At 34.2% G+C, this 15,023-nt stretch overlaps 1 protein-coding gene across 1 annotated transcript; it reads right to left on the reverse strand.

The window, feature by feature from the left end:
* Positions 1 to 1,106: 1,106 nt before the first annotated feature.
* Positions 1,107 to 1,972, reverse strand: LOC131650921 (uncharacterized). The gene is made up of 2 exons (XM_058920620.1): positions 1,498 to 1,972; positions 1,107 to 1,423 (listed from the first exon to the last, which is right to left on the reverse strand). Exons 1-2 carry the CDS (start codon positions 1,970 to 1,972, stop codon positions 1,107 to 1,109), a joined length of 792 nt encoding a protein of 263 aa, XP_058776603.1.
* Positions 1,973 to 15,023: the final 13,051 nt, after the last annotated feature.

Below are 15,023 nucleotides of genomic sequence, written 5' to 3' on the forward strand. Positions count from 1 at the left end.
AAATAAAATATTACTTCCTTTCCTTAATCTGCACTGAACACAATTTGTAAAACCATCCTCGCTAGCATCCCCCTTCACATCATTAGTAATAACATCTTTTCACCAAATGGAATCGTCCGTTTTAAGAACTTCCCCACAAGACGCTTGCACCTTTAGTTTAATATCATGATATCTCAGCTCGAGAAAGCTGCTCCATATGGCTTGGTCTTCCTTAAGAAACCTCAATTTCCACCTGAGGAGAAGTGCTTTATTAATCTCTCCTACATCTCTAACACCAAGACCTCCCTTCTCTTTGGGCTTGCAAACCGTTTCCCATTTCACCCAATGAATACTTCTTTTGTTCACGTTCCCACTCCACATGAAAATGCTTTGAAGCCCTTTGATTTCATGAACAACACTAGCCGGAGCTTTAAAAAACGAGAGAGTAAAAGAAGGTATAGCGTTAAGGACCGCGTTAATAAGCGTCACCCTGCCACCAATCGAAATATTTCTACCCTTCCAAGATGAGAGCCTACTCTTTATATTCTCTATCACCTTCTTCCACACCTTCTTCCTACTAGGAATCTCTCCCACCATGATTCCGAGAAAGAAAAAAGGAATACTACCTTTCTTGCAAGCAAGGAAAGTCGTTTCCGAATTCATAAGCCAATCTCCTATGTTGACTCCAAAAACATTACTTTTAGAGAAGTTGGTTTTCAATCCCGAAATAAGCTCGAAACCTCTCAACAAAACTTTCATGTTCCAAAGGTTCTCTCTAGAAGCTTCTCCAAGAATAACTGTCGTCCGCAAATTATAAGATATCCATATATTCCTCTTCCCCGTACTTTAAAGGTTTAAAATCGCCCAATTCAACGGATTTTATAACTAAGGAAGTTAACCCTTCCATAGCTAAAACAAAAAGAAACGGGGACAACGGATCACCTTGACGCAAACCCCTTTAAGCCTTGAAATCTTTTGTGGCATTTCCATTAACAAGAACGGACAAGTGACTCGTGAAAATGCAAGCTTCCATCCAACTCAACCACTTGGCTCCAAACCCCATATTCTTCATCACATCTCTAAGGTAGTTCCATGAAACGGAGTCATACGCCTTCTCAAAATCGACTTTAAGAAGGAGACAACTCTTTTTTTCTTTTAGTCCAATCAAGGATATCATTCACCAACAAAACGCCGTTCATCATGTTTCTACCCGAAACAAATGTTGTCTGATTAGGAGAAACCAACTTTCCAATAACACTTTTAATTCTAGTGGCCAACAATTTTGCAATGCTCTTGTATAAGCTCCCCACGAAGCAAATAGGACGATACTCGGACAAATTTTGAGGATCCTTGTTTTTAGGAATCAAAGCTAAAAAGGAAGATGTGATGGATTTCACAAACTTCCCTTTGGAGTGGAAATCAGAGCAAAATCTCATTAAATCACCTTTAAGAATATCCCAAAAAAATTTAAAAACTCTAAGGAGTAAACATCCAGCCCCGGGCTTTTGTTCCCGTCACAAGCCCAAATAGCATCCTTCACCTCCCTCTCAGAAAACGATCCCTCGAGCTCCAAACTATCGGCAGCAGATAAAGAGAACATGTATAACTTCTTCGCTTCCGACCTGCACGACACAGCCTCCTTGAAAAAGCCTTTGAAGTGATTGAAAATATGATATTTAATCTCGCAAACCTCCTCCAACCTTCCCCCGTTAGACTCAATCGAACACAACAAGTTTCTACCCTTCCTACCTCTTAAAGAATTATGGAAAAATCGAGTGTTACAATCTCCTTCGGAAAGCCAAAGTTGCCTTGATTTAAGTCTAAGAAAACCTTCCTTCTTATTAAAATTGTCCAAAAACTCCTCCACCGCCTTATACCTCTTCCTAACCACCTCCTCCGGTATGTTACCTGCAAAAAGAAAAAACTTGTTATCTAGAAATTGCATCTCTTCACTAGCTTTGCTAATGTTGAGATCAATCCAACCATACACCATTTTATTCCACCAAGTTATCCGCCCCTTAAGAATTTTCAACTTCTCAACCAAACAAAAATCTCCCCTCCCTTTCACTATGATCTTGTGCCATTCCTCCTCCACAAACTTATAAAAATCTTTATGCTTAATCCAAGAATTGTTGAATATGAAGGATTTAGGGCCCTAATCCTTTTTATTATTTTTAATCCATATCATAGAATGGTCGGAAATATCTCTCGCACCAATAGATTACCCTTCAATTTTCCAATCATCAATGAAGTTTTCCGAGAGCAAAAATCTGTCAATCCGGCTCATTGCTTTGCCATTGCTATTGAACATGTGAATTTACCTCATATGGTAGGGAGATCCACCAAATTCATCTCTTTTCTGAATTCGGTTTTTTTGTTGGAATTTAGGATTGGTGGAAATCGATATGGAGCTAAAAATGGATTTAAGTTAGTATTGTCGTTATTGTTGATTGATAGAAGTCTTTTAAAATTGTCTTCGAATCCAATTTTCACACATCAAAGTTTATCAGCAAAGAAAATCAAGAGTTTCTATATTATTAGAAGTTAGGGTATCTTTCTTACTAAACTACATTTTGTAACTTCTTCTTTAAATCTATTGTATCTCAAATAATATAATTTCAGACTGATAACTTTTTGTAACTTCTTGTACACATTTAATATTAGAATCGAATTCCTTTTGTGGTTCATGAACTACCTGCATATTGTTCATTGGTGGAGGGTTAACATCCACATGAATCACCTATTTGTTGGAAGTTTCTCCTTCATATGTTGAGACAAATGTTGTAACTAACTTCTTCAACATTAACGACTCACCAAAACAACATATTTGTTGATTACCATCTTCTTTTTAATCGGATCTCATAGCTTGAAACCTTTCACACCTTTTGCAAAAGTGGAAAATACACATTTCTTTATTGTTGGATCAAGTTTGGATTGATCTTCATTGAATATATGCACATAATTTGGACCAAAAATTTTTAATTTTTAATATCAATAGGGCTACTTGTACATACCTCCCTTTTAAAATTCCCCTCCAAGGAAGCTCGTGGTAATCTGTTAATAAGATAACACATCATGTTAATGTTAACTGTGTATGCCCAAAAACCATTTGATAGTCTATCATTTAACAAGAGAGATCTTCCCATTTTAGTTAAAGACTACTCATTCTCTCTGCCATGCCATTTCATTGTGGGGTCCTATGAAATGAAAATTTCATTTGAATATCGTGTTCCGCATTGAACCTCTTGAAATTTACATTAATGTAATATGTTTCATTATTTGACTGCAAATACTTGATTTTCGGCATGTTTGATTCTTTTCCTCTGCCTTCCACAACTTGAATTTGGTAAAAAAAAATGAAAGTTATGCTTCAAGATATATTCTCAAACCTTGAAAAAATATAATCTATGAAATTCAGAAATTACCTAGAACCAACCATGGAAACTCTTTGGTAGGCCCACACACATTTGAATGCATATAGTCTAAAATTTCAACTTTTTGCGCTTTCTAGTCTTGAATCGAACACGCTACTATTTTCCAAGTACACAATACTTGCAAAAATCCATTTTGTAAATACGAACACCCTTAAATGGATTTCTCTTATGAAGTTTCATCATTTCACGCTCATTAAGATGACCAAATCGCATATTCAAGAGTTTAGTTGCATCATTATCAAACTCAACTAATGCAACATCACATATGTAGTCTTCCCTCAATAGTTTCTAGATGTTACATGTAACACCTTAAACCCCAAACACTTAATTTATTAAATAAAGCGGATTAGTTTACTCAAAAATGGTGTCATATTTTCTCAGCATAAATATTTTTATCATCTATCAATTTATAGCAGCAGAATAATAACAACTCAACTTTAATTGTCTCATAATAAAAAATAAACTTTATTTCAATTCATAAAGTAACTAGTTCAACAATTCTCAAAACACAAAATTGAAAGGTAACTCGTTCTAGTATTACACTATCAGAGCGACGCGTGGAAACTAAATAAACTAAAAAATGATGAACATTGAATAAGGCTAACTACGTTGTCCTCCAACCCCAAGCAACATATAAAGCTCACCTACCTGCGTATCTGCACCACAAGAGTAAAGAAAAACACAGAAACAAACATGGGTGAAAATACATTCATATATATTAAAGGTGCATAAAATAGCAAGGATAGTATAACTAGCATCGATAATCGATCACACAACTCATCCACAAAAAGTAATCATTCACAAATGAAATTATGTATATAATATATTCATCTCCTCTACTTCAATGCATGTGGTACCAAAGTTTTGGAAGTCAGAGGTATGTTACTGATAAATCCACTCGTCACTGGTTCCTCTCTAAATCTAAAACTCATCATTGGTTCCTCTGTGAACCTGAAACACGTCACTAGAGTGAAGTCCTACTTGTCACTGGACCGAAGTCCTTCCCATCTATCATATATATAATTCATGAATGCGACAAACAAAATGCAATACTCGTCTCAAACCTCCAATTCCAATACTCATCATTGGTTCCTCTCTAAACCAAAAACTCAACATGAACATCTCCAATACAAGGCCACGACAATGGTTTCTCTTTGAACCAAACATCTCAGCATAATTCAACACTTTTTATCATAACTCATCATTATAATTAAAATAATTAATTTCTCAACAGTACTCATCAACAACATCAAAATAACATCAACCAACCATTAATATCCAACAAGGCATATTCATATAACTCACAATTAACTCTAACAACTTTGATTTAAAGATTAAGTTTTAAAGGCATATCCTTTAAGATCTCAATAACGACTCAAACTCAACTCATTTAATTCTCAAGCTCAACTCTAAAAATTTCAAACTCAACTCTAAACTTCTTAATAACTTAAATTCAACTAATTTAATTAACCAAAGAAGAAACTAGTCAAATTGCAAAAACATGTTCAAACTAAATGAAAAGACAAAATAAAGAAAAGGTTTTCTAAATCCTAAATCCTGGGGTTTATGCTTTAGAAGCTCCACAATAGCTTCAGAGGATTACCTATGTAAACAGTCTCTACAACATCTGAAATGCGCCAATTTATGTTATCATTTTGCATCTGTGTCACAAATTGAACCTAAAAACACAAAAGAGGTATTATTTGATGAGCATTGGATTATAGACAGGCTTAATGAGTTGAATCAATTTAAAAGGAATGATGTATGCGACCTTGTGCTTTATAGGTACTAAGTGGGTTTTCAGTAGTAAATTGGACGAAAGCGAAGTGATAACAAGGAATAAGGTATGGCTAGTGGCCTAAGGATATAACCAAGAGGAGGGCATATATTATAAGGAAAATCATGCTCTAATTGACCAACTCGAGGCTATACACCTTTTACTAGCTTTTGCATGCTCAGAAGATTTTAAACTATTTCAAATTTATGTTTATAATATTATATTTGGTTCTACTAACATGAAATTGGTCAAAGAGTTCTAATGCAGGATGAATTTGAAATGAATCTAATGGGAGAGTTGGCTTACTCTCTCAAACTTCAAATCAAGCAGCTCAAATAATGGATGTTTGTGTGTTAATCAAAATACTGCCAAGAGTTGCTTAAACGCTTTGGAATGGAAGATGCAAGGTCAATCGACACTTCCATGTCCACTAACGGGGCCTTAGACAAAGATGAAAGTAGTAAGGACGTTGAAGTCAAAAGGTATATAGGCACTCTTTACATTTGTTTTAACTTTTGTTAGAAAGTTCTATTTCATGTGAGTGCATCCTTCGTGTCTCGTTCGGTGAGGTAGTATCGTTTCACTTTTCTCTTTGTACGCAAGCTACTCTTTTAAAAATTTATGTATTGCTAATTTTCCTATCATGTGTGATTGCGTGTTTATGTTCCAAAATGCGTGATATATTTGATGAATAATACATTTCATGTTTGCTCACTTCCAAAAATTTCATTGTTAAACCATGTGTTTTTCAATCTATATTTTTATAGTGGCTTTATGTTATCATATTGTCATTATATGTGTTTCATGGTATTATATCTTCAAATTAGAAGTATGTTTTGAATGATGTCAAAATTAGGACACTTAGTATTTGTGTATATTGGACCTTATTCTATGTGTCTAGTTGTGCATTTTAACCTTAGGACATTTAAAATCAGTCTATAAATGTTTTTACAAGTTAAAATTATGTGAAAAACTAGTGCATAGGTCGACACATGCATATACAGGTCGACAAATGCAATGAATTTTGCATAACCAAATTTTCTGGATATTATAGGTCAACACATTCAACTTATAGGTCGACATATGCTCAGTGTTTTTGCAAAATCTAACTTTCTGGTCAACATAGGTCGACGCATACGAGTTTTAGGTCGATACCTTGATAGCACAGGTCAATACATACTAATTTTAGGTTGAAACATAGACAACACAGGTCAACACATACAAATTTCAGATTGACACATAAACACCATAGGTAAACACATTGGTTCTAGAGGTCAACACATCATGTGCATATTTCCACAATGTAAAATTTTCTAAGTACGATTTTTCAATTATTTTCTCACTTACACACACTCACATATATACACATCCATGCATCTTTTACAAACATGAAACCAAAGAATATACAAAGAGATTTTCATCATTTTCAACCTCTCTTTATGCATACACAAAATAATTACACATAATCATTTTTGTTGGATGTCATCTAGATTTAGGTTGATAAGGTCTAATTTAGGATTTGTAAAACAAATTGGGTTGGGAATTTTTTAGGGGTTTCATTGATAAAATCAATTGGGGTTTTCCCTCCAAGATCAATGTTGGTTTGGGGGTTTGGCGCAAGAACTTGCAATTTGGATTCATCCGAATAAAAGCTTTGAAGAAAGGGACTTTGTCCAAGAAGTAATGGTAACCAGAGGATAAAATTGGGTTTTTAGTACAAGATATTACAATTGGGATTCAGCCGAGTGAAAGCTTTGAAGAAAGGGGGTTTTGTCAAAGAAGTAGCGATAGCTGGAGCACTACTACAAAAGGCGCATACAACACGCCAAGCTCACCACTGTTCTTCCCAAAACCGTGGTGACACTTCTAAACTCATGCGCTAACATTTTTTTATATTTTTTTATTAAAATTTTAAGGGAATAATTACGGTTACTTCCGTAACCATGGTGATACAATCAAGTTTTCTTGTGTTCGAACCTCAGCTCCCTCAAATAATTTATTTCTCTTACGTTAATGCGCACCTTTTCATTTTTATTTATATTTCAATAAAAACTAATAGAGATAACTATACGGTTCTTTTGTAAAACCGTTGTTACACATTGGCGCTTCTTAATATATATTAAACACTAAGTTTCTATTTTTCCACTGATAAAAGAAACAAGGGTTAAAGGCCTTTTACCCCCTGCCATATAGGCGTGTTTTGACTTTCCCCCCCTTAAAAAAAAAATTGTACCAGACCTCACAAAATATATTACCATCATTAAAGACCTTGTTCCATTTTTTTGTGCAAAAAATGCCTACATGGACAATAAAAAAACGTTGAGTATGCATATGTTGCACACGTGGCATTTTTTATTTTTTTATTTTTTTATTTTTTTTATAATTTCACGTGGAATTTCGTTTTTTTTTTTTAATTTTTATATTTAATATTTCTTCTTATTTTATATATATTTATTTAATATAATAATACTTAAATTAAATGACATATAAATAGATGATGTGTAAAATAGAATTTGATGGTATAAGCAAAAGGATATATATATATATATATAGTAAAGCAAAAGGAAAAATCAAAATTATATTGTTGTATTATCTTTTATTAAATCAACTAGTTATGTATTTGTACTATCTTTAATTAAATCAACTACTCATGTATTTGTCTTGTAGTGAAGCTGTCTTAATGACCCATACTGACAGTCTATATTTTGGACAGTCAAATACGCATGCTTTCGTTTAGTCACGTCAAGTCAGGCGTTGATCAGTGTGCTTGCATTTATTATTTAATTTAGGCGTGCTTGTAAACAATACGCAAGAGTACTCCTTTTCTACCCACAACTATTATAAATTAGGGGTTCCTAGGGTTGAATGCATACACAGAAACACAAACACCATACACCAAACACAAACACAACAATGAAAGCTCGCATTAGGCCAGACGGATCGCACCGGAAATCAGAGCCCCCGCCACCAAAGAAATGTCTCGACTATGGACCAGATTACCCCAGAAGGAGCGGGCATGTCATATACTCTGCAGTGAAACCCCCCATGCCGGTAATGTTTTGGAATATCAATTTCGCGGCCCAACTGAAGAGGACTCTCCTGGGGTTTTTGGAAGGGGAGTACGAACCCAACAAAGAGATAAGAAATATCAAGAGGCTTAGAACAAGGGGTGGTGTTGTCATCGGAGAAAGGGAACGTTGGTGGGAGAATGTGGAATACGACGTGGATTGCACTCGAATGATGCATGGAACAGATGACATTGTTTTAACCGTTGTAATTTCTTAGATGTTTATGTTTTCTTACTTTCTGTTAGTAACTTTCAATGTACCTTTTAATTAATGAATGAATGTTTTCTATCGAAATCTTTTTTCCGTGACAACAATCCGGTTAAGTTCATGGAGTGATTGTACCAAAAATTCTTTTTAATCGGCGGTTTCACAGAGAAAACTGCCAGCCAACTCTCTTAAAAATCGGCAAGTCATCCAAGGCAGCAAATATGGAAGCAAATGTGAGAAACTGCTGAGAAAATGTGTAAAAAAACCCTAACACGTAGTTTTTTTATTTAAAAAATATTTAAAAAAAACAAATATAAGTATTGTTATATTTTACACATCAAAAGAAATATATGTACCATCAAATTGTTATATTTTACAAATATAAGTGTGTGTGTGTGTGTGTGTGTATATATATATATATATATATATATATATATATATATATATATATATACCATCAAATTCTATTTTACACATCATCTATTTATATGTCATTTAATTTAAGTATTTTTATATTAAATAAATATATATAAAATAAAAAGAAATATTAAATATAAAAAAAATTAAAAAAAATTTAAAAAAAAATTAAATTTTTTTTAAAAATTTAAAAAAAAATTAAAAAAATTACGAAATTCCACGTGGAATTATAAAAAAAATAAAATAATAAAATAAATGTCACGTGTGCAGCATATGCACAGTCAGCATTTTTTATTGTCCAAGTAGGCATTTTTTGCACAAAAAAATGGAATAGGGTCTTTAATGATGGTAATATATTTTTGTGAGGTCTGTTACAAAAAAAAAAAATTTAAGGGGGGGGGGGGGGGAAATCAAAACACGCCTATATGGCAGGCGGTAAAAGGCCTTTAACCCAAGAAACAACCATAACACCAACGTCGTAGACATCGTCGGGAAGAAGACAACAACATCTACATAATGTTCTACTTTAAGGTACGTAAAATATTTTCAACATTGTTGTTGTTCAATTTTATTTCAATGTCGCATTTGAAGACAAACTCATCCAAAGGCGTTTATATATCTTCTTCCGCTGTAAAATCTCGATCTGGAAATTTTTGGTTGTGATGGTCGTATAGTTTCGTACCAATGCAAGAAGGAACAAAATAAATGAAGGTTGTTTTGGATATGTCCATTTAATTAGGAGGAGTGATGAAACATATAATTTGTTCATATGGAATGACGATATGGTACAAAAATGGGGAAATGAAGATGAGAGCATTATGAAGTCAGAGCTGCAAGCTTTGGGCTATTTAAAGGTTATGTATGAATATTCAAAAAAGAAGAAGAAATTGAACAACAAACTGAAATTAGAGAGATTTTCTGAAATTTGAAGATGTTATGTTTTGTTATCTCCTTTGTTGTAAAAACGATGCCAAGAACAAAATATATTAGGGAGCACAATGGGAAGCAAGAAGAACAACAATGAATTGGTTATAACTGTTATTCTTTACTTTCTCTTTTAATCAAGATTACAAATGTTATAAGAATAACAAATAACCTTCTCACCCTAAATTAGGATTTATCGTATGCAATGATGGGAGACTAGTATGCTATTTAAAATAAACATAACATACTAAACTAATGGGTTTTTTCACAAATACTCATTAAAAGCTAACTTAGGGTACAAGTTAACTTAAACAATTGGACATAACAAACACGTCCAACTCAAAATACTAACAACCTTAGCATTTCGACACCCACATACTAGAACACACTTCGACTACAGTATGTAGCTCTTCGACAGCAGCATAGGAACAAGCTTCGCCTCATGCATATTCTCTGTTGAACCAGAAGCTACCCTTCGACCTAATAGAGTTCGATCCAATTCTCACAAATCTCAAACTTGGAACAAACTATATAGTATCAAAGACCAAACTAGCTTTCTTCATGCAGCTTTATCAACTGCATACGGTGGAATAACTTGCAACTCAGCAATGTCTTGGCAATCATATCAACAGCATTGTGATATGTCGAAACCTTATGCACTTGGACTTCTCCATGCTCGATTACTCCTCTGATGAAATGCAACCTCACATCGATGTGATTGGTTCGCTCATGATATGTTGAGTTCTTTGACGGGTGTATAGCACTTTGATTATCATATTTAACAGTGATACCTCGAGCTTGATGTTTCAGCTCCTTCGCAAAGCCTTCAAGCCACAATGCTTCTTTCACAGCTTTAGTGAGGGAAATATATTCTGCTTCAGTGGTTGATAATGAAACAACCTTTTGAAGTGTTGCTTTCCAACTAATAGTTATGCCAAACATAGTGAAAACATATCCAAAAATAGATTTTCTAGAATCCATACAACCTGCATAATCAAAGTCGACATATCCTTCGATTACTACTTTACTATCTTCACCCAAGACTCCACCATAAATTAGGACTATATTCATATACTTATTTATGTACCTTAAAATCTACTTCAATGCTTGTCAGTGAGCCTTTCCAGGATTCACCATGTACCTGCTTACAAGATTTACTGCATATGTTATGTCGGGTCTAGTACACACCATAGCATACATCAAATAACCTACTATATTAGCATATGGGATGCTATTCTTATAAACTCTTTCGACATCAGTTCTAGGACACTAATTATACTTAGCTTGAATTGAGGAATTTTTGGAGTCACAACAGGCTTTGAATTCGACATACCAAACTTTTCGATAATCTTCTGTAGGTGTGCCTCTTGAGATAAGCATAATTTCCACTATTTTCTATCTCTTCGAATGTCAATCCCAAGGATCCTGGATGCAGCTCCTAGATCCTTCATATCAAACTCTTTATTGAGTTCATCCTTCACCCTCATTACATCTTCGACATTGTTTCTTTCTATGAGAATATCATCCACATAAAGCAACAAAATAGTAAATGAATTACCAGGTAGAAATCATAAGTAAACACAGTGGTCGAACTGGCTTCAAACGAAACTTATGCGTGCCATTAACTTGTCGAATCTCCTATTCCATTGTCGAGGAGATTGTTTCAGTCCATATAAAGATATGTTTAGCTTGCATACATAATATTCCATCCCCTTTTCGACACACCCTTCAGGTTGCCTCATCAGGATCGTTTCATCTAGATCACCATACAAGAATGCAGTCTTCACATCCATTTGTTCCAGTTCAAGATCGAATTGTGCCACCATGACAAGCAACATTTGAATGGACCTATGCTTCACAACAGAAGAAAACATATCATTGAAGTTGACACATTCTTTCTGAGTGAAACCCATTGCGATCAACCTTGCCTTGTATCTCTTCGACGCCATTTACAGTTGACTAACCTTGCTCCAGCAGGTTTCTTGGTTAGTTCCCAGGTGTGATTATCATGAAGAGATTTCATATCATCATTCATGGCCTTCGGCCATTCAGTCTTATTTCAACTCCTCATAACTTCCTTATAGTCTCTAGGTTCTTCGTCTCTGCATACCCAAGTCTCTGAGTGGCTTGATGACTCTTCTCGATCTATCTCTTGATAATAGGTAGTTATCGACAGTTTCCTCATTTTTCTGAGGTGGCTTTCCAGTTTACTACAACGGTCACAGGATCATGATTAAACTTACCACATAAACAATGATACGCTACATAAGAACGCCTAGACCTGTATGATTATATACCTATTCTAACTATTGTTAAATTCCTTTTTCATAGTTGTGGAGGATCAAATTGAATATCTTGGGTCACTTGATCCATCTTAATATAAAGGTATGAGAAGAAGATAGAATCAACATTAAATTTGGGATTTGGGGGTTTGAATTTCTATTTTTCTCTTGTAATCAACCTTTTGGATTTGGGGGCAGATGTACCCATAACGAGGTTTATTGGGTAAATGCTAAAACAAATTCTTCTCTCTCTCTCTCTACAATTTATGAATTCATTTAGTGTGCAATTTCTAAATATAGATAATTTATTTGGTGTTGAAATATTTCAAACTGTCTGTGCTAATATAATTGCAATCTATAAACTTGCAATTGGATTTGTACATCAATAACACAAAGGAAAAATCAACTTGGTGTTTATTGCACACCAAGTGTTTTATAAATTATCTTAGTCAATCTTTGCTTCTTATTTCATTGGAAATTGATTATCGAAGTGTAAAATTGTTCAAACGTATTTTTGAAAAACTTATTTATTTTTGTTCTCATCATTCTGGTACGTTAATATCAAAACGTTGCGGTTTAATACCCATATCTGATTCTTCCGATAACGGTTTAGGATAGACGAGTGTTGATCCGGAATTGATTTCGCTTGCCATAGAAAATATTTTAAAATCATAATATTAATCAAAGAAAATTTAATTGGGGATCTATTCCCCCCTCCCCACTCTAGACTGTTGCCTTCGTCTAACATGACCGACTAACACGAACTGGCGAGCTTCCCTACTTTTTTCTGAGACTTTAAGATTCTTTGTTGGATTGCTTATGATCATATCAGCACTTAGATCATGAGTATCTTGTTGGTGAGACATTAGATGTTTCTATGATTAGGTGACCATTATCAAGTTTGAAAGCTATTGCCACCAAATTTAATCATCGTTGTCGTCATCAAAACATCGGATGGATCTTCTGCAGGATTTCCCACTTTATACTTACAAGCACAAATATCCACAAAATCTACGTTTGGTTCTTGATATTTTCCATGTAAAATATTTTTTTAGTTCTTGAGATTAGCCGGTAAAATTTTTGTTTGGTTCGTGAGCTTAAGCGCCAAAGTTCCATTTGGTTTGGGGATCAACCTATATAAAACCTCTCAGTTGTTTTAATAATTTTGATAAGCATATCCTTAAAAGCTCAAGATATTGTTTTAGTAGAATTCTCAAGAAGAAACTCTTGGGGACAGGAGTTGATTATCCTAGTGCAGTCTCGCTATCCATATCTCTTTAATTTTTATTATTTAACTTTATTTCTTCTCTAAATCATTTTTTCTATTTTCACCTGCTTTATCTCTACACTAATATAAATTTTTGTTCAAAAGTAAAATAATTTTTAAAGTAATCACTATTTATGCACTTCAAAATTCACCTCTCCCCTTCCTCTTGTGTTGGGAGTCACTTATTCAGTACACTATAAAGAATATACCTCATAGTTGTCATTTTGGTTTCTCTCAGGAATTGAAAGCGGTTTGTTATGATGTGGTGATGGGTCTCGTTGTGTAGGTGCTTGGAATCAACTTTTATTATTCCTCGTTGCAATTTACATGTGTTTAAGCCTTATAATAAGTGGGATTTCATGTATGGGAATTACAAGTTGTTACAATAACATCACATTTTAGGTTGTTTGGCTACCTGAAGAGAATCGGATAGTTTCGCCAAATTAGATGACAGACTATTAGACAGTTATGGACAAGATGATATGGGTCTTGGAGGAGATCATATTGAAGAAAAATATAAAAAGATGAAAATTAACATTACGCAATGCCTCTGTAATGTTATAGATTGACACTTCACAACGGTTGTGAAAGTGTTGAGATCATTAGGATTAGCCTCTATAATGGATATATACTTAAGGTTTTGAAGTCTAACACCATACAAGCCACCTCCCTTAATGTAGACCACCATGTTCTTTGAAGTTCCCCTTGTGGCTAAAGTTGACACTTTCTCAAGTATATTAAATTGTTACCTGCCAAAGGGACGTCATGTGATAGAGATAGTTCGCGAGCCCAAATATTAGGCACACTGTCCGGAGAAGGTTTTGTTATTGCGAGAGATCTTATATGCTCTATCACACCAATAGTTAACTTATGGATAGGTAGAAGATGCCTGATAAGTTTGACAAAGTTAGTATCTTCCTGATCCTTGACGCTGTTATTAAACCATGATGGTGGGATACGCCATATTGCAGTATGTTCTATTGGAAGGCATCTGAAATCCAATGTTGTTATGTAAGGTCATTTATAATAAAAGTTTCTAGAACATGGAAGTAACATTTTTGGGTGTTTGCAAATAGCACATGCTCAGAATTTTCTTCTAGTTATTCTTATCAATTGGTTAGGATAGCATATGTAACCCGTAGAGTATCTTACTATCTTCAGGTATCGCCTCATGATTCCATTATTTCTTATTGATAAGGTTTCGTCTCATGATTCCATTATTTCCTATTGATACGGTTTAACTATTCTTCATAAGGTGTATCGATATACCTTTGGGAAGCACACAGTTTATTGTAAGGAGTTTTCAGACTTCAAATACAAAAATTGTTTAATGTTTTCCTTTTTTTATATATTTTGGCAGACATGAGTATGCACGAAGAAAAAGACGCATATGAACTTCTTGACCGACCCACAAGATGGAAGATCGACACTTAGACTAGTATAAGTTTTGGTGTACGGGTGGGTATGAGAGAAACATGCATGTGTGGACTTGATTGAGATTTCTCGACTAATAGAATTGAGAACTAAGAGTTTTACTCATCTCTCAAAGTCGCTTCAAACAAAATGATCAAACATAAAAATAAAATAAAATAAAAAAAAAAACATATTCTGACAATCAACTTGGTTTTTTTTACCTTTTATATGTTTGACACTTTGAACTTTGTAACA

The sequence above is a fragment of the Vicia villosa genome, linkage group LG2 (assembly GCF_029867415.1).
Source record: "Vicia villosa cultivar HV-30 ecotype Madison, WI linkage group LG2, Vvil1.0, whole genome shotgun sequence".
Taxonomy (NCBI): Eukaryota; Viridiplantae; Streptophyta; class Magnoliopsida; order Fabales; family Fabaceae; genus Vicia; species Vicia villosa.

Bases quoted from the DNA above. Each gene is read 5' to 3' on its own strand.
- LOC131650921 (XM_058920620.1), bottom strand. From the start codon at position 1,972: ATGGTGTATGGTTGGATTGATCTCAACATTAGCAAAGCTAGTGAAGAG. The intron at 1,424-1,497 runs GTGACGGGAACA...ATATTCTTAAAG, and splicing joins GAAGGATGCTATTTGGGCTT to GTGATTTAATGAGATTTTGC.